Source organism: Monodon monoceros, unplaced genomic scaffold (assembly GCF_005190385.1).
Source record: "Monodon monoceros isolate NGI ecotype Baffin Bay Population unplaced genomic scaffold, NGI_Narwhal_1 Super_Scaffold_19, whole genome shotgun sequence".
Lineage (NCBI taxonomy): Eukaryota > Metazoa > Chordata > Mammalia > Artiodactyla > Monodontidae > Monodon > Monodon monoceros.
The window spans coordinates 51,292,221-51,313,841 of record NW_021703775.1 but is presented as its reverse complement, the minus strand read 5'-3'; the positions used below and the strand labels follow the sequence as shown (position 1 = coordinate 51,313,841).

Below are 21,621 nucleotides of genomic sequence, written 5' to 3'. Positions count from 1 at the left end.
GCTCCTAGAACAATGTTCACTTCCTAGAACAAGCTCAGTTGCTTCCCTCTTCAGAGGCCTTCATGAGGCTGCGTCATCATGCAGAAATGCTCTACTTGCCTGATATCATCCCTGACCCCTACAAAGTCACGTTCATTAGTATTTTCTCTCTCAACCTGTACCTCTTCCTGTTTCCTATTCCAGTTAACATTATCTCCTACCACAGAAACCTTCGGGGATACTGTGGTTATCTCCCCCAACAATACCTCCCCATTATGTGGCAGCTTTGTGGCTGAAGAACACTTGACCTCAACTCCACCTCTACAGCATTTTGTTCAGTAACCAGTTGTTTTAGAATTACAACAGCCAGAGTTTGGACAGAGAGATGAGTCCAGTCAGCAGGAAGCTCAAGATCTGGCTTAGAACTCTGGACCCAGGTACAATTTCTTCCTCGGGAGAAATATGGTTTATACAAGTAGAATCTTGAAGTTGGATGGCAGTGCAAAGAGAATTGTGGAGAGACTATTGCAGTGCACTTAGGTAACTTTCCTGTTACCTAAGTCAGTAAATCTCCTTTATTGCTTAAGCTAGTTCAAGATAGGTTTTCTCTTATTGCAACCAAAAGCGTTCTAATCAATGTCCTCAGTTTCACTGTGTGTTCTCTATCTCGCTCTTCTAATCTGTCACCAAGGAAGCAAACTGAACTTTTAAAATGTCTGTTCTTTCCCCTCAAGCTCCCTTTCTATTATCTTCTTTTATCTAAACCACAGAGCATTTTTTTTGTTCTCTATGCATTCCACCCAACCTTTCTGCATTACTACTGATTATACTTCTAAGACACATTTATAATAAGTCCCTTATTTTTTTCCTCTTTTTCTTCTTTTGAACGTAAGCTTCAATGACTCTTTCCTAACTACTAGTAAAAGTCCAACCATTGTAGCATAGTTTTAAAATCCTTTCCCAAGCTTGCTCCCAAATTTCACTGTCCTCACGGAATAAACGATCTAGAACAGGAGATAAAACATTAATATAAATAAGTACAAATAAAACAGAATACACCAGGGAATAAGTGGTATAACATCTTCAGAGAAGAGAACGATCTCCCTGGTGTAATCAAGGAAGGCCTGCTGCAGGGGCAGCATTTCAGCTGGCCTTTGAAAGGCCAGATTCTGAAAGACGGACATAAGACACGAAAATGACAAAAATGCTCATTATTTTGGAACTGAGTGATTGTTAGAACCCATGGGCTCCCATTATCCTAAACTAGTTCAGTGACTGTTAACTAAAAGGGGCCCAAGACAGCTAAGACTCCAGACCTGCATCTGAAGTGTACCAGGTCCTGACAAATCCAGAAGCATCATATGTGTTGAGAGTGTATACTGCTGCTTATTAAAATTTGCTTCTTGAAATTAAGGATAATAAAACTACATACAAGCAGTCACAACTTTGGGGCCTCCAAATCATCCAATTTCTTCTGTCTTAATTTAGTCAAACATTTATTTTAGCTCATATTATATGCCAATAACCATACCAAGCCAGTAATAAAATGTAAAAAGCCAAGTCCCTCTTGCCAAGAAGCTTATAAGCTAGAAAGAAGAAAGACAGTCAAATAGACAGTTAAAATACAGTGTGATCTGTACTCTGACAGAAGCATATACAGGCTCTTTGAGAGCACGTGGGAGGAAGAAACATCTACCTCTGCAGAAATAGAAAAGTAACATGGGAATGAAGGTATCTCAGGCAGCCAAATGAGGGCAGGAATTCTAGGAAGAGAGAAGAGCATATCAAAAGCCACTGATGAGGAACCACTGCACATTTTTTAAAATTTCTATGTTCAGTAATGCTAAAATGTACAAGGTGTATTGAGGTGAGTGAGAAATGGAAAAAGGGATGGAGCTAGATGGTGAATTCTAAAAAAAGTTTGAACTTTATCCTATACTTAATAATCAAGCCACTCAATGACTGATCTGCTCATTACTTGATTTCAGCTGTTGAGTCAACCTCCCCTGTAAACTCCCTTGACATTTTATGAGTCAATGAGATTTGGGGACTAGAGTAGCAGTTCACAACATGCGGTTCCCAAACCAGCAGCATAAGCACAATCAGGAAACTTGTTAGAACTGTAACTTCTTGAGCCCCATCCCAGATCAACTGAATCAGAACCTCTGGGGTGGGGCCCAGCATCTGTGTTTTAGACAGATGAGGCAAACACCAAAGAAACAGCTAAGCGTTAAAAGTAGAGATCAAACTTTAGGGATGGGCAGGGAACGACTAGAATTTTTACTTTTAAACTACTACTTATTTCAACTATTACACTTATTACTTTAATAATTTTTATAGTTAACTGGTGAATAGGAATGAGGGTAAGGTAAAAAGGAAGGCAGTCTCAATATTTTTTTCACCTCTAAGACTTAAATAGACAGACACTTTTTGTTGACTGTTGTTGTTTTAAGCTAATACCTTATTATGTTCTACACACTTTTACATATTCAATGTTAACTCATTTTACAGATACAAAAACTGAGACCCAAAGAAGTTAAGTAAATTGCCCAAAGTCCCACAAGCTATATTTCCTTTTCAGAAATTTGATTTGTGTGCAAAGCAAGATGATTTTCTTCAGGCAAAAGTATCAATACAAATTAATCAAATCGCCTTACTTTTCCTCCTGAATCCAACTGCGATGAGACATGGTGCCTTCATACTGTCCTCTACTGTCTAAAACCTCCAACAAAATGGCCTTCTCTGCAAGTGGCCTGAGAATTTCCTCCTTCAAAATCTATATTCCCATTTCCTCAGTTAAAAAAGAAAACTGCTGGGTATCAACAGCTAAACTATTGCCTTAATCATACAGGCAGCATTTTAAAAGAACTAGCATCTAAATTAAATGACACTCAAATGAGTAGATTGACAGAGAATTTTTTATTCAAAATCAAACCAGCAACTGGACACCTCCCTTCTAAAACAGTTTTGATTACTGCTGTTCTCTTTTCCCTTACCTATTCATTTTATTATACCACTTATTTTACCACACACATAAGTTTCCTTAAAGACTGCAAAAGGAAAAACTATGCTGTTAGAAGTCAGAAGAGTGGTTTTAGGCAAGGGGATGGAGGATTGAAAAAGGGTATGAAGGGATTGTAGGGTGCTGGTAATGTTCTGTTTCTTGATCTGAAAGCTTGTTACAATGGTTACAATTTTTATTTATTTATTTATTTTTTTGTGTGCGGTACGCAGGCCTCTCACTGCTGTGGCCTTTCCCATTGCAGGGCACAGGCTCCGGACACGCAGGCTCAGCGGCCATGGCTCACAGGCCTAGCAGCGCCGCGGCATGTGGGATCCTCCCCGACCGGGGCACGAACCCGTGTCCCCTGCACTGGCAGGCTGACTCTCAACCACTGCGCCACCACGGAAGCCCTTTGGTTACAATTTTAAACATTCATGAGTTGCATATTTAAGTACAATTTTATATATATATGCATATACATACACATATATTTCAGAAAGTTTTTTTTAAGCCCATAATAAATACCACGAGCTAAATTATAAAAATAAAAAGGGCCAATACAATTTCTTTTCCTTAATCCCTCCTGGAACACACAGGTTGACCTAACGGATGGTGCATGCTTAGGTGTAGAAGTGCAACGAGAAAGCCAACTCAGAGACACCCGCCTCCTTCCTGTCCCTCTTCCTTCCCCTATTCTTTCATCCCATGTTCTTCTTCACCTATATAATCCCACATCATCTTCTTGCAAGAATGGGGAAAATGGCTAATAATGGGGTTTTTGCTTGCTTTTCCTCCCTAACTTAGCAAACATTACTAACATATTCTATATGGCTACTCCACGCCCACCCCCCTCAAAATAAAGACACTACATAACAACAATCACCACTTGGGAGCATTTAATTTTCTCAAAAACTGCTTGTAGCCAGTCACCTCTTAAAATTCTTACAAAGGTTATGGTACTCACAATATATTTGTGTAGTGATAAAATATACTTTAACAAAAACTAGTTTCTAATGGCAACCACACATTTGTGGCTTGCGGGAAGGGCTGAAGTAGGTTGTTTCTCAAGGAGCCTGGTGATCGCCAAACCTGATTAGGAAATAGACACAAAGTGTGTTTATATGTAAAGTCTACAAATAAATTAAGTATTGACAATGTAGTTTTCCCTCCCCAAACAAGACAGTGATATTCCTGAAAAAGCTGTGGACTTTTGAGAAATGAGAAACATACCTTGAAGAGAAAAAACATTTAGAGGATCAAAGTGTCATGGTGGGTAGGGTCCATGGGGAACAGCACACAAAATGAAGGAAATATAAATGACATTTCCCTCATGTTCAATTAGTAATAATAATTCCTACACAATTAATTTCCATTGACTATTTCTTACTAACTAGGAACTTGTTAGGACTTCCCCAAAGAACTTGGACATACATTTCATTTTGTGACAGATAAAATGCATACCACAGGCATTTCACTGACTCTGGTCCTCACTCAAATGTTCAAAGCCTTCCTGATTGTCTGACTTGGCATTGCTGACTCTCGCTCTTCTCAGCCCCTTTCCCCCTAACACCTGCCACTATTGTCAAACATGTCTGGAAGCAGGAATGCAGCGCTAAGATTGAATGATTCTGTCTCCTGCTTATAGAGAATAAAAAGTATAGGACAGGAAGTCCACATACACTAAAAGACTTGTCTGTAAAAGTAACTCAATGTTAGACAAGGATGACTGAATCTGGGTAAATTTTTTAAAAACCCAAACATGTAAATCACACCTAAAGTTCCCCAGGCAATTTCCCTAAACCGATCTAGAAAATGCTGAGCGTACTAGTTGTCCTCAGGGTGCTCAGCGAGGGTGGCAGCTGAGGCAACCGCTTCTCCCAACTCACAAGCAAGGAGTGCCACATTCTGAGTATACGCTTGTCTGAGCTGTCAAAATCACTTTCAGTAAGGAGGAGGAGAAAAAATGCTTGGAATTGAACAGAAAGACTAGCACACCCATATTACCCAAATAATATGGCCAAAGGCCATAAAAATAGTTCTAGGACCTGAAAACTTGCTTCCATTTGATATCCAAACAACACAACCATGGACACTGCTGCTACCGATTTACAAATGAAGCTTTTACTCCTGGCTGCTCTTCTTCTGCCACTCACCCTCTGGCAGTTGGGAATCTGTTCTCTCTGTACACTTCTCCCTCTTCACAAGCTAAAACTAATGGTAAATGAATTGTGGAGCTGTCACCTTCCACCTTCAGTGAAGAAGCAGGGAAATCTGGTCTGTTGAGAGGAAATAACAACTCAGACAAACAGAGAAGGGGCAAAACTGGGTGATCATGAAAACTCTGAAAAAGAGAAAACTGAGAAAATGACTTCCTCGAGTCCTCAGTTTTCCAATTTTTGGTTCAAGGCCTTTAGGAGACTCGATCACACTTTGTCCCTTGCATCTCTGAAAGGACCCTGGTCCTTGGTAATAAACTCTTTTCTGCTTAAGCTCATTAGAAGCAGGTTTCTATTACTTGTAACCAAGAGACAGCTGGCAAAGGTAGGGTCATTTTCATCTCTTTCTCTGTTACACAGATTAGGAGATAGGGGTGTGAAGCAAAGTTTCATAAAATAAGTAGCCCTTGACTTCCTTTTGTAAAACTTATTTCCCCAGTTCAAGAGATTTCCTGGGCTTTGAAACCTTCCTCCCTCCCTCCCTCCCTCCTGCTCAGGGTCAACTACTAAAGGTAGATCTATGTCAACAGCAGAGGTAAGCTTAAAAGTAAAGGAGAAGAGAAGGGAAGTGGGACACATCCACCTGCCCCTGTAGGTCTGGACTGGAACCAAGGAGTCTGCCTGTTAAGAAAGCCTTCAGGGTGAATCTGATTCAGGCTGCCATGAACCAACCTTTTAAAACAATTCTTTGTAGGCCTAAATGAAAAAAGAAAAAGAAGGCATAGAAAGGAGCCTAATTATACTGTTTCTCCAGGAAACTCTGAACTGTTCAGGAACAAGAAGGAGAAGAAAGCTATGAGGCAACATTCTATTCCTTAATAAGTCAGAGAGAAGAAAAATCATAATTAAAAATTACTGGTGATGTTCAATTAATAGGTAATAGAAAAGGCAGCATGGATAAAAAGAAGTTCCTCTGAAAAAAAGGTAACACACAGACAATCCCAGACTGAGAAGTAGTATAACCCAGCAGAGGCACCAAGCTCTAGAGCAGTAATTCACAGCAGAGGAAGGAGTACACATCAAATCACCATGGGACAGACAATAAGGAGGGAGGTTATCCCCATTTACACTGAGGGGCACTGCTATGATTAAGTCTGAACCATTCCCAGAGTGTGTTGGGACAGACAAAAGGTTGAGAATCACTGTTTAAGAGTCACTCTTCAGGTCTTCTCTACCATCCCCAAAGCCAGCCAAAGAAACCGGGAGAAATCCAATTTCTCCTGTATTAAGAAATATAATTATGGCAGCTCAAGTTAGAATTTGGATAAAATTTTCCTTTAAGGAATTACTAGGCCTTGTTCGTCGTCTATTACAACATTACACTAAGAGTTAACAGATGTACTAATGGTCAATGACAGTAACTTGCACTGCTTTTATAGGCAATATAGTCCAAGTGCAAAGCAAAAACTTAACAAGGAACTTAGGAGGGCCCAATCTGTTGATGCAATCTGTCTGTATAGGACATGTTCACTAGAACACCAAGGCGGAGATCTACCTTGCCTGAGGTCACAGCTTTTAGCTAAAGAACTGATGACAATAAGCAATAATACCAAACCGTGTACCCAGGAAAGGAACCAGTGGGCAAAGCCTCCAGAGACCACTGGCAAAAGTGAAAAGAGAACTGAAAACTCCCAGCCCTTCCCTAGCCCCATCCCAGTCAAAAAGAAAGGAATCAAACAAATTGAAGTGACAGAAAGAGGCTGCACATACCTGTACTATGTCCCAGTTCATTTCCACCTCCTCCTTAATATTGTTGGCATTTGCTGGAAACCTGACAGGCTGCCCCTGAGGACACATTTCTGTCTTCACTTTCTTCAAAGGGGACTGACTGCATGTGAAGTCGTCTTCACTCTCCTCCTTCTTGCACCCACCTTCCCACGTGGCGCTTGTGGACGGTGTCTCTGTGCTGTTATTCCCGCTCTCTAAGCTGCTGGCTTTGTTGGTTTCTTCATCAGCTTTCAGCTTTTTGGTCCTCCGAGCTGAAGGTGACTGAGCTGAATTTTTCCGTTTCATCTTTGCTGTTTTCAGAGTTTGCACAGTCTCCAATTTATTTTTTCTGTCTTCCAAATCAACATCAGCAATAGGCACAGAGCTATCCTATCAAATCACAAAGAGATCACACAAGAATTAGATGATAAAAACCAATGGCTCTGGAATATTATTCAGCAATGAAAAGGCACAAATTGTAGACATACACAATAATTTGGAACAATCTCAAGGAAATTATGTTAAGTGGAGGGAAAACGCCAATCTCAAAATGTTACATACTATATGATTGCATTTATACAATATTCCTGAAAAGATTAGTGGTTATTGGGGGTCAGAGATGGGGGTGGAGGTTGGGAGGGAGGTGGGTATGACAATACAAGGGCAATACTAGGGATCCTTGTGATAGGACTGTCCTGTGTGGTGGACACACAGACCTACACATATTGTAAAATTGCATAGAACTAAATATACACATACACATATATAAATGAATACAAATAAAACCGGAGAAATCTAAATAAGATCAGTGGATTTATCAATGTCAATATCCTAGCTGTGATATTTAACTATAGTTTTCAAGATGTGACCATAGGGGGCAATGTGATAAAGGGTACATGATATCTCTCTGTATTATTTTCACAACTGCAGGTGAAGGTTTAATTTTTTTAAATAAGTGGAGAATAGGTGTACACCTGGCAGAAAAAACAAGATTTAAAACTTGCAATCAAAAGTCAACACTTTAGAGGGAGAAGAGTAACACTCACAGGTTCATAAAACTCAACATGCTACACCTGCCACCAATTTACGCAGAAAGAGAACAAAAAACATGGCAGGACAGCAGGGTAGTACCAGGCATTTTTCCTTAGTAAGAGGCTGCACAGCAGTACATGCAGGTGTCCAAGGGCTACTCTCTGCACCACCCACCCCTCCCCCCAGGTGACAACTCAGGTGTGAAGCAATGACATCTGGCACTCATTTTGAGACTAGAGTAGTAAATAAGATACAGACCCTGCCCCACCGAATTCACAATTTCACAAGCTAGCCTGTTTTTAGTTACCTAAGTGATGTAGATGGCACAAATTCAAACAAAAGAACTGCTCCCAAACTAAATTTCAGTCAATATTGAACTCTCTCTCCTATCAGATAATTTTCCATAATTACTGACTACTGAAAATACTGGGAACTATAATAAAGAGCACACCCCCTCCATCCTAATGCCCACCCATCACCACCTAACCTGGAAATGATATATAATACATTAAATAGCCCTCCAAGTATTACATTTTTAATTGGAACATAATAGATAAGAACAGAGGTATAAAAATAGAATGCCTCCTCAAGTCCATAAGAGTTGATAATAACCTGATCAAATTAATTGACATAGCTAAAGAATGTGTCAATCATACAGAGAGTTGTCAGCCCTAGAGGAACAGAAGAAGGAGAACTGTAGAAAGCAAATACGATCAGCATTCTAAGTAACATACAAAGAAGAGGAAAGGTTAGCAAACAGATTCTGAGTAATTTGCTCCCAATGGTTAAGACAGCCCGCCTGTGAGATGGATACATCAGATTACCTTAGACTCATGCAGTTAAAACATTCAGTTCTCATTGTGACAAGCACAGTACCTCGACCACAGAAGGCATTCAATAAACCCAAATGAATATTTACCTAATTCTCCTATTCGGAGCCCATGCTCATCAAGTAAATTTCTGACTATTATTTAATTCCCTACTTACTTCAGCCTCCAACGAGAGACAGTGCTAGTCATAAGAATTTAACTCCTTGTCACGGCTATATCAAACTATTAATTATTAAACCAGCACTCTGGTTTTATACACCACTCTTATGAGCATGGCTGATGTAAAAACACCCACGAGAGATATATTGGTTCCTGAAATGCTGACAAAATCATGTTCTTGACTCAGAAACCCAGTTCCATTACTTACTATCTGTGATCCATGAGCAAGTCACTTAACATCTCTCCCCTTGGCTTTCTGGTCTATAAAGTCAGGATAATTAAAGCACCTGCCTCAAGGGATTGTTGTGAAGATTAAGTAATACCATGCAAATGCAGTGCTGAACATGTCGCCTGGCTAACGGTAAGCAATCAAATATCTGCTGTTACCACCATCATTACCATGACTACCACACCCAGACTACCTCCCAGGAGAGGGAAACGGAAGCAGATGAAGAAATAAAGAAAAAGTAAAATGACTAAAGGTGGGGGGTTTAAAGTAAGAGGAAAAAAAAGAAAAGCCAGCAGTCAAAAATTAGACACTTAAAGGTATCTTCTCTGGAGTCTTCAGGCAAAATTTACCTAGGGTTTCTCAGTGTTGTTCATAGACCCCTGAGACCCTTTCAGGGGGTCTGCAAGGTCACAACTATTTTCATAATAATGCCAAGGCACTGTTTGACATTTCACTGATGGTGCAAGAGCAATGGCAGCAAAAAAACAAGGCAGTGGCACCAAGCTGTACTAGAAATCACTGTTCCCTTCACTGTCACACACTTGCAATAAAACAAGGTCAGCTTCACTTAAGAATAAAGCAGTAAAAGTTATTAATTTTTAAAATTTCAATCCTTGAAAGCACATCTTTTTCAGTCTGTACTGAAATGTACATAAAGCACAAATGTACACATAGAGCACTTCTGCTGCAGGCCAATGCATACTGACGTGCAGTGGTTGTCTCACAGTAAATCAATTAGTGAACCAGTATTTTCCAAATGACCAACATATAACGTTACAAAATCATGCATAGGTAAAAGAGCCATTCAAACAACACAGACCAATGGATTTTAATGTAATAGAATATAGTATGGTTACAGATTCCACAATGAAACCTTTTAAACTACCACTCACTGAGTTTTGGTATAGTATAAAATATTATCTACAATTATCTGAAAAGGCTATTAAAACACCATTCCCTTTTCCAAATACACATCTGTGTGGAGGCTGGGATTTCTTTTTTATTTCAAATATCTTCTAGTAAATCAGACATTAAAGACATTTGCAAAAATGTAAAACAATGTCATTCTTATCATTAATTTTTTTGTTTGGGGAAATATATACTTATTTTTCATTAAAACATGTTATTTGCATTAACATGTAATAGGATTTTTTTTTTAATTGATGAATATTTTCTCATTTTTAATTTCTAATATGGTAAATATTTACAGATATAACCCAACTCAGCAAAAGTTCCTTGGGGTCCTCAGTAAGTTCTAAAAGTGTAAAGGATTCCAAAGACCAAAAATTTTGAGAAAAGTGAATCCAAACATGTTTAGATCAAAACACAGATCAAAAACATATGGAAAGGGCTTCCCTGGTGGTGCAGTGGTTAAGAATCCGCCTGCCAATGCAGGGGACACAGGTTCGAGCCCTGGTCTGGGAAGAGCCCACATGCCGCAGTGCAACTAAGCCCGTGCGCCACAACAACTGAACCTGCACCCTAGAGCCCGTGAGCCAAAACTACTGAAGCTCACGCACCGAGAGCCCATGCTCCGCAGCAAGAGAAGCCACTGCAATGAGAAGCCCGTGCACCACAACAAAGAGTAGCCTCACTCGCTGTAACTAGAGAAAGCCTGTGAGCAGCAACGAAGACTCAATGCAGCCAAAAATAAAATAAACAAACAAAAATATGGAAATAACTCTCCATTTTTAAAGCTTCTAAGATTCTACAGCCTTCCTCAGTGACATACTCAAGTTTAATAAGCTATGAAAATAGTTTTCCTCCTTATATTTAACCTGAATCTTTGACACACTGAAAAATCAGAGTTTATTATCTTTTGCCTTCATGGGTTTTTTAATCATTCTTAACACTTCAAATGGTAATTATGTAGCCTATAACTAAACCCAGAACTCCAGGAAGAATCTGACCATTCTTCTTTTTGCTATCTCTGAAAGTCGTAAACTGTCTAGATCAAAAAAGTGGCTCACTGTAAATATCTTTACCAGTTGAATCAGTCAGCAGGCCTTGGCCTTGACCTTGTGTTGTATTGTGTGAGCTTGACAGATAGCTGGAAAGGGATATGGAGTCAAGGGAAGGCTTCTTCAAAGTTAGATGTAAAACAGCATTTTATACTCTGTAGCAATTGAGGAAGAAAAGTTGACAAGAGAAAAGAAAGGAGATGACAGAGGGAACAGAGACCTTGCACAAGAGTGGATGAGATCTTAAGCCCAAGCGGCGAACCAATCCTTGGTAGGAGGAATGACATTTCCTCCATGGCAATAGGACAGAAGGTGAACACACATATAGATAGCTTGGTCGTGAGAAAACTGGAAACTTCATATATTCTCAAATAAATAAAAGGCAATGTCATCAGCTGAGTGAGAGAAGAGAAAGGAATTCAGGAAGTTTAAGAAAAGAGAAAAAGGTGGAAAAACAAACCTGCTGAAGAAAAATAATGAGGTTACCAGGTATTTCTGATGCAATTTTGAGGTCTGAGATTATGAATCTAAAGTAAAACAAATTAGGCCACTGGTGAGACTGTTTCCCGCAATGGTTAGCTGCTCAGTGCAGGCAGGAGAGGCTATGGCTCACCCAGTGCTGGGGTTTAATCAGCCATGTAAGATCGAATAAAAGAAGGGCAAAATGGTGAGACTATTCAATAAAAAGTGATTATGTAATCTAGGCTAGATTAGGTAGGAAAAGAAAAGGGCTGATGGACAGTGACAGAGCCCTAGAGTCAAAGAATTAGGTAATGGATCTCAACTCTGGCTGTACATAAAAATCACATGAGGAGCTTTAAGAAAATAATACCACTGGTGCCAAGGCCTACCTCCAAAATTCTTTCCAGATTTAATTGGTTTGGAAAAGGGGCCTGGGCATTGGTTTTTTTTTTTTTTTTTCAAGTTCCCTAGGCTGAGAACTACTGATGAGAAGTTGTGACAAATTTGCAAAATTGCGGCAGTGAGGGCACCTGAGCAAGTAAGCTGGAAAAACAGGAAATGATGAGCTGATGGTATAAAAGTGAGATAGGAGGAAAAGAAATGTCAGCGGTAGCACAGTTTCTAGACAAGATTTCTAGACAAGCGGTAGCACATGACAAGATTCAGGTTGAGCTCACGAGAGGTGTGGTGAAGGCAGAGAAGAAGAAAAAGGCACTGGAGGTGGGGAGGTTAAAGAACCAGGAACACAGGGTATTAGAAGGCTCATCCAAGTGGAGGAGGGTATCACTGAGAATAGTGAAAGAAGATGCAGAGAGGAAGATACAAAGCAGGAGCTAAAGTCTTCAAAGAATGAAGAGGAATGGCCAGTGGACTGGCAAATTACAGCAACATGGAGAGGAAGAGACTGAGTAATGATGGATTTTGTCTACAATGTTTGCTAACCATGGATTTTTAAATTATTAACAGGCTACCAATTCTACCTCCACCCAAAACCAATTCTAGCTCCACCTAATTAGGGTTTTCAATTATTTTGTTTGGTGGTGGTTACACAAGAACAAGATGCCAAACCAATGAAATGAAATAGTCTAACATGCTCCATGTGCTTTGATTGAGCCAAAAAACTTGTGGAATATCTCTTAAGTGAGAGACTTTCCATGTGAATTCCCTTTTTCCCTTTAAAAGAAATATACATATACCAAGCACCATGGGAAGGATCAAGAAGTCACCATGACAAGGGTTCTTAAGCTGTATGCTCTTGAACCATACTTTAAAACTTATGTGTACATTTTACTGAAGAGAAGGTTCATAACTATAATCAAATTCTCAAAGGGTTTGTGACCCCAATACAAAGAACCCCGGAACTAAGAGATATTTCCTAATTAGGCAGTCAAGCTACTTTTAAGTGCAGCTATGCCATGCTCAACGAAAAACCTCCAAATTCTGCCAACAAGTCAATACTTTCTCAGCTATAGATAAAGCCTACCCACCCACCCACTAGCAGTGTGTTCAGTGAAAAGCTTGCATGCAAAGATGAAGAAACAGAGGTGCTGGCTGATAGGAGAAAAGATCGATTCAAATGCCCTATCCAAGGGTACAGCAAGGTACAATGTAATGTCCCCTCTATACACGATAAATGAGTCCCTGGGAAGTCACGCATCCAATGCATATTAAAAGAGTATTCTTTTAAATGAACTAGGGAAGCTGTTATTTAAAGGAATACCGCAGTGAATGACTTTGGAAATGCATAATCCTTTCGGTACTGCAACAGAGCCTATAATTTATTGTTGTTGGTTTTTTTAATCCAGATTGGTGTAGCCACAGTGTTTGCTTACAGCACGATATACATATGTGCCGGTTGACAAATATTCCTTCTGCTCCAACACGGTGGATCTGATGGTAAACACTATTAAGGTCCCTGGCGGAAGGCACCATTGCCCTGCAGTTTTTGCCATTTACCTGCTTTGTCCTAGTCCATGTAAGAAGAAAGTAGCATCACTAATTAGGAAGGCACGGCAGTGTTCCCTCTATCCAGCTAAAGCACCTACCAGCTCTTCCTTAACAGCCACACCTTCTGAGCCATCTTTGGTCTGTAGGGTGTTCTTCTTCACCCGTGGCGCCCTCTTCAGTTTGGATTCCTTGGAAACAGGCAGCTTACGGCTTCTGGGGACCTTCTTTTGGGGCTCCCAGGCACTATCCTCCTTGTCATCTTCAGAGGCAGATGATCTAAAAGTGAAACGACAGAAAAATTTCCAGAAAAAATGAAGCCAAATGTTAAAGGTGAAAAAGAGATATATGCTTTTTGAAAAAAGAATAAGGTAGAAGGCATTTAATATAAAATGGAGTGATGTGAACACAGAATATGAAGATATATTGCTAAGAACTAAAACAAGAGAGTTGACCAGAAATACCCTCCAATACATTATAAATCACAGGTCTCCCTCCGTTCTCCTCTCACCTAACCAATACACGCACCTGTACACTCAAAACATAAGAAATCATGTATTACCGTAATAAGTGGGTCATGTCACACCATAGTCATAGTGAGTTTTTCCATTTTTAAACAGTGTCTAAAGACATTTTTGATTGTCCCAACTGAGGTGGGGGAGGGGATGCTATTGGCAACTAATGGGTAGAGACCAGGGATGCTACTCAACATCCTACAATGTAAAGAACAGTCCCTGTACCAAAGAATTATCTGGTCAATAGTGCTTAAGTTGAGAAACTGTGCTCTAAAGGAATATAACAAACTCCACTGCCCTCATGGACCTTATATTCTAGTGTATATATTTTATATTTAGTTGGTCACTTTCTCCTTGTCCAATAGTTTATCACCAACACCTAAACACAGCCTGGGACACAGCATGAGTTCAATAAATATTTGTTACATAAATGAATGAAAAAGACACAGCCTTCTTCAACACAAATGACTTCAGAAGTTAGTAAATGGCAGAATGCATCTCCTTAAAATACACATCATTCTCCCACCCCATATGAAACCAGTATGCTTACAACTCAGAGAAGGAAGAGAATTCATCTTTGGATACCACAGTCTGGACCTTTACTTTTGCTCTTCTTGGCAATGATGACATCTAAAAGAAGAAATACAACATGAAATCAGTGTGATTTAAATCACTGATCACTTATTTTCTCTACAAAATGATGTGCCATTCAAAACTAACACTCCAATACCTCTGCTGCTAGAAAATGTCATGGGGGGAAAAATGACAGTCATTCACAAGCCTAAACACTTTCCCCTCCTATGTGGCTGCCAATTATAAGGGCAGCTAACAGCCTTCCCATGGTTTCAAAAGCCTGATGAGTATGGGCCATCTCTGGAAACACATAAGTTCCTGTAGGGTGAAAATTCTTCATTTTTTAGAATTATATGCTTGCGTATACTGCAAGTATTATTTGATAATTTATCAGACAGCAAATTATAAAGTCCTTTATTAAACTCTATCTCAAAGACAAGAAATACCTTCCTTCTTCTTTATCTTCTTACAGTATAAGTAGAGGCCCATCTACAAAGTTGGCAGTCAAATAAGCAATGCTGACTGACTGACTGACTAAGCAGCCAGGCAGGCTATTCCTAAAACAAGATAATCTAGTTCCTTATAATAAAAGCTCACAATTTTTAAGTAAAATAATTAATCACAAATGCCACTAGAAAATATTTCCCAAATTCAAAGGCCCAGCTCTAAAAAAAAAAGGACTCAAATAATCAGAGACATCATACAATACAGGAAGTAAACAAATTTACTTTAGCTGATAAATTTTATTACCTAAAGACTGTATGTCAAACCATAAAAACTACATTAGACTCTGACATGCTTGTAAACCTTTAAACAAGTTCCTAAACCAGTCATATGTTATAATGCCTCTGTTCTAACTTCCACTTGGAGAAGGAACAAACACCTCACAGAAATACCAAAGTGGTTGTCACAAAAGGGAACATGTCTCCCTGGCAGCTATAGCTCAACTCAGTCCAGTGGGTGCAGAACTACTGGACAGGAGAGTGCCCAGAGGGAACCAGGGCTACAAAAGAAGTAGACAGGATATTCTTGCATCTTTTCCTTCACCGCCTTTTCTGAATTTTATGTTTATCAAGGTCATCATTCCTCAAATAAGTGCTCCTAGATACTGATCATAAGTGAATGGATAATTTGTGATTTCTGTGTTGTACGTATTTTACCACAATAAAACAAAAACAGAAAGAGTAAGTCAGTGTATGATGGGGTGGCATTTCAATCAATTGTATTTATTCATTTATTTTTGGTTGCGTTGGGGCTCTGTTGCTGCGCGCAGGCTTTCTCTAGTTGCGGCGAGTGGGGGCTACTCTTCGTTGCGGTGCACGGGCTTCTCGTTGTGGTGCGGGGCCTTCTTGTCGTCGTGTGCACGCTTCTCATCGCGATGGCTTCTCTTGTTGCAGAGCACGGGCTCTAGGCACACAGGCTTCAGTAGTTGTGGCTTGCGGGCTCTAGAGCGCAGGCTCAGTGGTTGTGGTGCACAGGCTTAGTTGCTCCAGGGCATGTGGGATCTTCCCGGACCAGGGATCAAACCGGTGACCCCTGCATTGGCAGGTGATTCTTAACCACTGTGCCACCAGGGAAGTCCAGAAATGAATTACTGAATAAGTGGTATTAAGACAAATAGCTATCCCTCTGGAGGAAAAGAAGTGTTTAATTCTTGCTGCCACACCATGAACTAAAATATATTCCACACTGACTAATGATTTAAATGTACCAAATAAAAGTACAGTACTACAAAAGGCAAAGAAGACTGTTTTGATAATTCTGAGTGGAGGTGGGAGAATTAAGGTTTTCCTAGGCATGACTCGAAATTCCAAAAGCCAAAAAGATTAGCAAATTTTACTATATAAAAATTAAAACCCCAAGTCAGCAGTGGGAGCATTTCAGAACCAAACCAATTTACTCTGCAGTATCCTCAAAAAAAAAAAAAAATCACAGGACATGGTATCTGATACCTTGGAACTAAGGGTAAAGGGAGTCAGGGCTGGGTGTAAGCTGTTTGAAGCAAAGGAATATCTCTAGATGCTCTACTCCACTTCGTGCTATTAACAACTGCCCCAGGAAAAAGTCTGGAGGTTCATTCTCTGGAGAAGGTAAAACAAGTCTCTAGACTAGAGGACATGAAGTACAGTTGTGGACATGGGAACCATACAGGCTGAATGTTAAACTGAGATTCCCGGCCCCCTTCCCCCACTATGCTCCTAAAAAAGCCTCCTACCCTCTAGGGAGGAGCATGGGAAGATTCTTTGGAGAATCTGACCAGCCCAAGAATAAAATGCTGAAGGTGCTAAGCTCCTTGACAAACAGCCCAACCAGATCATCCACTCCCATCACCCCCTTCTACATTACACCTGAATTCAGAACTTTCCCACACAGACCACCATGCACCAGTTCTAACTCCACACTTCAGCTTTAACAGAAATGTGTTATAAATAGGGGTAGACAAATCCTTGGGAAGCTCATAAAATTTTAATTAACCACTGGAGAAGACTTTCCTAAAACAAATATTTCCAAATGCTCCTTTATCAGGCACTCTGGAGGCAATGCTGCCATTAAAAGAGGTGAACTTGTCTTTTGACAAGTAGAAAAAACAATATGAATTTGAAAAAGGAGGTGGGAAAGGAGAATATGCATGAACACATAGGGCTATTTCAGGCAAATCAGTTTTAGAAAGAGTATATACAGAAGGTAAGGACTTAGAAATTCTTTCTTAAAAACTGTGTACCTATCTAGGTATACTCCCAGGGGTATGTATACTCCCAAGGGTATCCATACTCCAGTTTTACCACCAATGTTCTGGGAACTGTTTGCCCATCTCCAATCCTCCCATGTTCTCTTATTTCCTATCATAGGATTTGTAGATTAACCAAAATTTAATCCATTTGCATGGTTTTAAATACTTGTATCACCTACTTACTAACAAACCTAATACCTCCACCACAAATCTTACCTCTGAGATTCAGATTTACTTAAAGTGCCTGCCTATGAAACTATCCAGATGCTTCACAGTTATCCAAAATTTAACATATCCACAATGGAACTCCTGATAAACTATTCCTTGTCCTAAAACCCATTCGGATCTCAGTCTTTCCCATCTTTGTACATGGCACCACCATCCACCTAAGATGAATGGTTCTTTGCTAAGTTAGAACGTTGTTAAAATTTTAACAGTTTCATTGAGCTATAACTGACATACAATAAATTATTTGTGTTTAAAGTGTACAGATTTGATAAGTTTTGACATATGTATACTTATCTCCACCATCAAGATACTGAACATAACCATCATCCTCTAACGTTTCACTTGCTAAACCAAAACCTTGCAAATCTGTTATTTCTTTCATCTCCCACATCCAATCTGTAAGTAAGTCACATAAATTCTGCCTCCAAAATGTATCTTAAATCTTGATGATCTCCAGTGAGGCTTCAGTCCCAAACGCTTCTCACCTGGACTACTGTAACAGCCTCTTAACTGGCCTCCCTGCTTCCACTCCTGCTCCTAAAACCCATCCTCCACAAACCCATTCAATCTAACATTTAGAAAATGCTTTAAAACCATTCAGTGACTTCCTATTCCATCCTCCACTTAAGAGTCAAATCATATTTTTTTACCATAGCCTTCTAGAACGCCTTGAAGAAGTGACCACTGCCCACCTTTCTAACCACATTTACCACTCCCTGTAGCTCCTCAGCCATAGTCACAACATGCTTTCGCACTGTGTAACAAGCGTGATCCTTCCCCACCCCAGGTTCCCTCTGCCGGGAGCACTATTCCCCCTGCTCATCAATAGGCTGGCTCCTTCTCAGTGCTTAGATCTCAATATTTTAGGCCTAACATGCATTTCTCAGATAAAATATTATTATAGGACACTATTTATTTCCTTTATACAGTACTATGTAACATAATCTATAATTATCCTTGTTTATTGTCTGCATTCCCCACGTTTACTTCATGGCAGTAAGCACCACAAAGTCTGAAGAAACCACATTTGTCTTTTTCACTTCTGTATCACATGGAGCCTGGCACTTAATAGCTGCTCTATAACTATTTTCAAATGAACATAAGAATATATATATACAAATAGTCTCTACACAGGAATATACATTTTTTTCCCCAGCACTATTAGGCAACATCACACATGGCACTCATTGCTTTCTTGAAAAAGTGATGGTACAAGAGAACATCCCTATTGTTAGTGGCTTGAGATTTTCACTCCTCCAAGCTCTCTTATCTCTGTGGGTACGAAAGCTGACTCAGAATCAAAAACTTGGAGGTTGCTATGATGTTACTGAGAGGAGGCACCAAGCCAGGGCAAGTGAAAAGCGGAGGAGGGGCTGGAAAGACCTGCACACACACACATATTACATTAAAATTGTAAAAACAACAATTAGATAACTTAAAGGAAAACAGGGAGAACAACTTTTTAAGAGGCACCTAAAGAAGTTTCCCTGTGTACCAACAAAAGTCCTTGGAACGTCAGCACAGATCCCTAACTTAGTAATAAAAATAAAATACTAGAGCTGGAAAGAGCTTCAGAAATCAGACAGTCCTGCTATTCTCTTTTATGAATAAGAAGCCTGAGATCCAGTGAAGTGATACGGCTTACTCAAAGGGAAGATCTATTGTGGCATAAGGACCAGAACCCAGAGCCCCAAACACAAAGCCTAGGCTCGTTTCCCATTGCACATACATTATATTTATGACATGCTGGCGAATGGGAGGCTCGAGAAGAGGTGCCTGGAGTGTTCCCATTCGTTCCTTTCCTCTACAGTTATTCAGTGCCTTCTACACGCCAGGCACACTACTGAGGATGCAGCTGATTCTGCCAGGGCCATGATCTGATAGTGAAAAGGGCGCTTCCTCCCCCATCTCCGATCATTTGAGGTTTGAAAACAATCTAGGTCTGCCCTGGCTTTCCGACGTCTGCCCCTTTGCGCTAAGAGCTTGTCTGAGAAGACGCGCCAGGTGACACGCGGCAGGTAGGAGGGGTTTTCGAGGGTACGGTATGAGATACAAACTGCAGACAGTAAACTGTAATGAAACTTCTCACTTTAAAAAGGGATGTTATTTCCCAAATGAGCGCTCAGAACTTTCTTAATGGCCCCAAAAATACCGGAGCGGCGCCGGGCTCCCGCGAGCCCGCAGGAAGACCGCCAAGGCGGACGCTCAGCTCACCTTCCCGCCCGGCGTGTCAGAAGGCCCGGGATTCTGTGTGTGCGACCACATCTTCCGGTTCCCGCCGGAAGTTTTTCAAACGCCGGAAGTCCCGCCTGGCTTTTCCCTGACTCGCCGCATAGGCACGCAGCTCCCGGAGCGGGGTGGAGCCGAGCCAAGCGGAGGCGGAACTAGAGCGAGGATCCCGTGGGACCCGCTCGTCGGCTGGGGGCGGAGCTCCATTTACCCACATCCGGCGGAGGGGGTCGTGAGGTTCTTGCAAAGGTCGACGGCTTCCCTGTTTTTTTATTTATCTTCTGTTAATCCGCTTTGCTTGTATTTTCTTCTCTTTTAAGTTTAATCAAGAATGTTTCTGTTTATTGAATTATTTGTAATTTGCAAATGTTGAAAAATGAAAAACAATCAAGCTTTATTCTTTCTAACGTCAATTTTAAATGTCAGTAATTAACTTCCCTAAAGGTGTTTCCTAAACCCTGAGATAAAGGTTTGCTCGAGGCTTATGGAATTATCCCAGTTTTGCCTCTTCTGTTAAGCACTCACGCAGCCCCTGAGGTTTATGGGAGAGTTTAGCCCTACAGTCATTACTGTCTTACGTTGGTCTCTCAGGCAGCTTGGGGGAGGCTTCCATCAAGATGTCGGAATAGAAGGACAGGGGAGATCACCTCCTCTCACGGGGACATCAAAAATACATCTGCATCTGAAACAATTCTCACAGAATACCTGCTGAACGCTGGCAAAACAGCTCAAACTCTCCAAATCACAAGACAGATCTCCACATGATCAGGTAGGACAAAAAAAAAAAAAAGGAATCTCAGGCAGCTTGGTACACTGCCAATCACACTGATTGGGAAACCCGGTTTTCTCAGGAACTTACTCGTGCTCTGGGCAAATACTTTATGTCTTTGGATTTATTTCCACGGCCTACCCCTCCATCTCACTCCTTACCTGATAAGGTACCCCACACATACTAGGGGTGAATATTCACTGAATTAATTTACTTGAGGCAAATGCAGGTCCCAGTTACCTAACCTTTCGGGGCAAGAATGGAAAAATCCATTTCATTTTTAGATTCTTGAAAAGTGCTGTGTCTTAAGTCCTGATAACCTAGTAACCTAGGTGAACTATCCTCCATATCCAGCAGTTCCATTTCCCTTCCCAGAAAACACAAAAATAGCCCTTACTTATTATCTTGATGAGGCCAAGTATCTCAACCCCACTTCCATACTCAAAGCCCCACTTTTTTTCACTAACGGAACTTAAAAGCTATTATAAAGGGCTCCCAAACAATTCTTCTTTCGCTTTCCCTTTAATATATTTTCTCAAAATCAGTTCTCATTAGAAATGAAAAATGACTTGTTTTTTGGTGGTGTGTTTTTTACAAAGTACATTAAACTCTAAGCGCCAAAGAAATTAGATTGTAAAATTAGGGAAATAAGGCTGCTGTTAGTCTAGATTAGAATTTAGCAAATCAAAACCCCATGGATTCGTCTTAGAAGACTCTAAAGAGCAGCTTTCCATGCTACTGAATCATTTCCAGGAACTCTTAAGTGCTGAAGAGCTGAGCAAGCTATTGAAATGACCCTTTGGGTGCTACAGATTCACCCACAATGAACATAAATTTTATTGGCTAATTTTTGCAATGGGGAGGAAAACAGGACTCAACCTTATTAAGGTCTCTTTGTCTATATCTAAGATCCTTGGTAATAAGGATCCATTTCTGAGATTGATTAGGGATTTGTTTTTTTTTTCTTAATTTGCAGCCTTATGTTGTGTTTTGCAATGGTTCCAGTAGATCTGCAACTCTGCTGCAATCACAGTCCGCTCCACGATTTCTAGT

General features: G+C 40.3%; 1 protein-coding gene and 1 long non-coding RNA gene across 4 annotated transcripts in view; one reads left to right on the top strand and one right to left on the bottom strand.

The window, feature by feature from the left end:
• The window catches only part of SRBD1 (S1 RNA binding domain 1), a 227,307-nt gene extending 207,455 nt beyond the window's left edge, over positions 1-19,852 (bottom strand). For 2 of the 3 annotated variants that reach the window (XM_029232198.1, XM_029232199.1), the window contains exons 1-4: positions 19,785-19,852; positions 14,589-14,668; positions 13,625-13,802; positions 6,910-7,296 (exon numbers count right to left, since the gene is read on the bottom strand). In XM_029232198.1, the coding sequence (XP_029088031.1) occupies positions 6,910-7,296; positions 13,625-13,802; positions 14,589-14,668; positions 19,785-19,835 (696 nt within the window). In that variant the 5' untranslated portion in view covers positions 19,836-19,852. Of the gene's footprint in view, positions 1-6,909; positions 7,297-13,624; positions 13,803-14,588; positions 14,669-19,299; positions 19,406-19,784 lie in introns of those variants that run through there. The other variant, XM_029232200.1, reaches the window with a different exon arrangement.
• Positions 19,853-19,973: 121 nt separating this feature from the next.
• On the top strand, positions 19,974-20,574 carry LOC114900811. The gene is made up of 2 exons (XR_003794943.1): positions 19,974-20,048; positions 20,391-20,574. It is a non-coding gene; the product is annotated as an uncharacterized LOC114900811 (long non-coding RNA).
• The last annotated feature ends 1,047 nt before the right edge of the window (positions 20,575-21,621 follow it).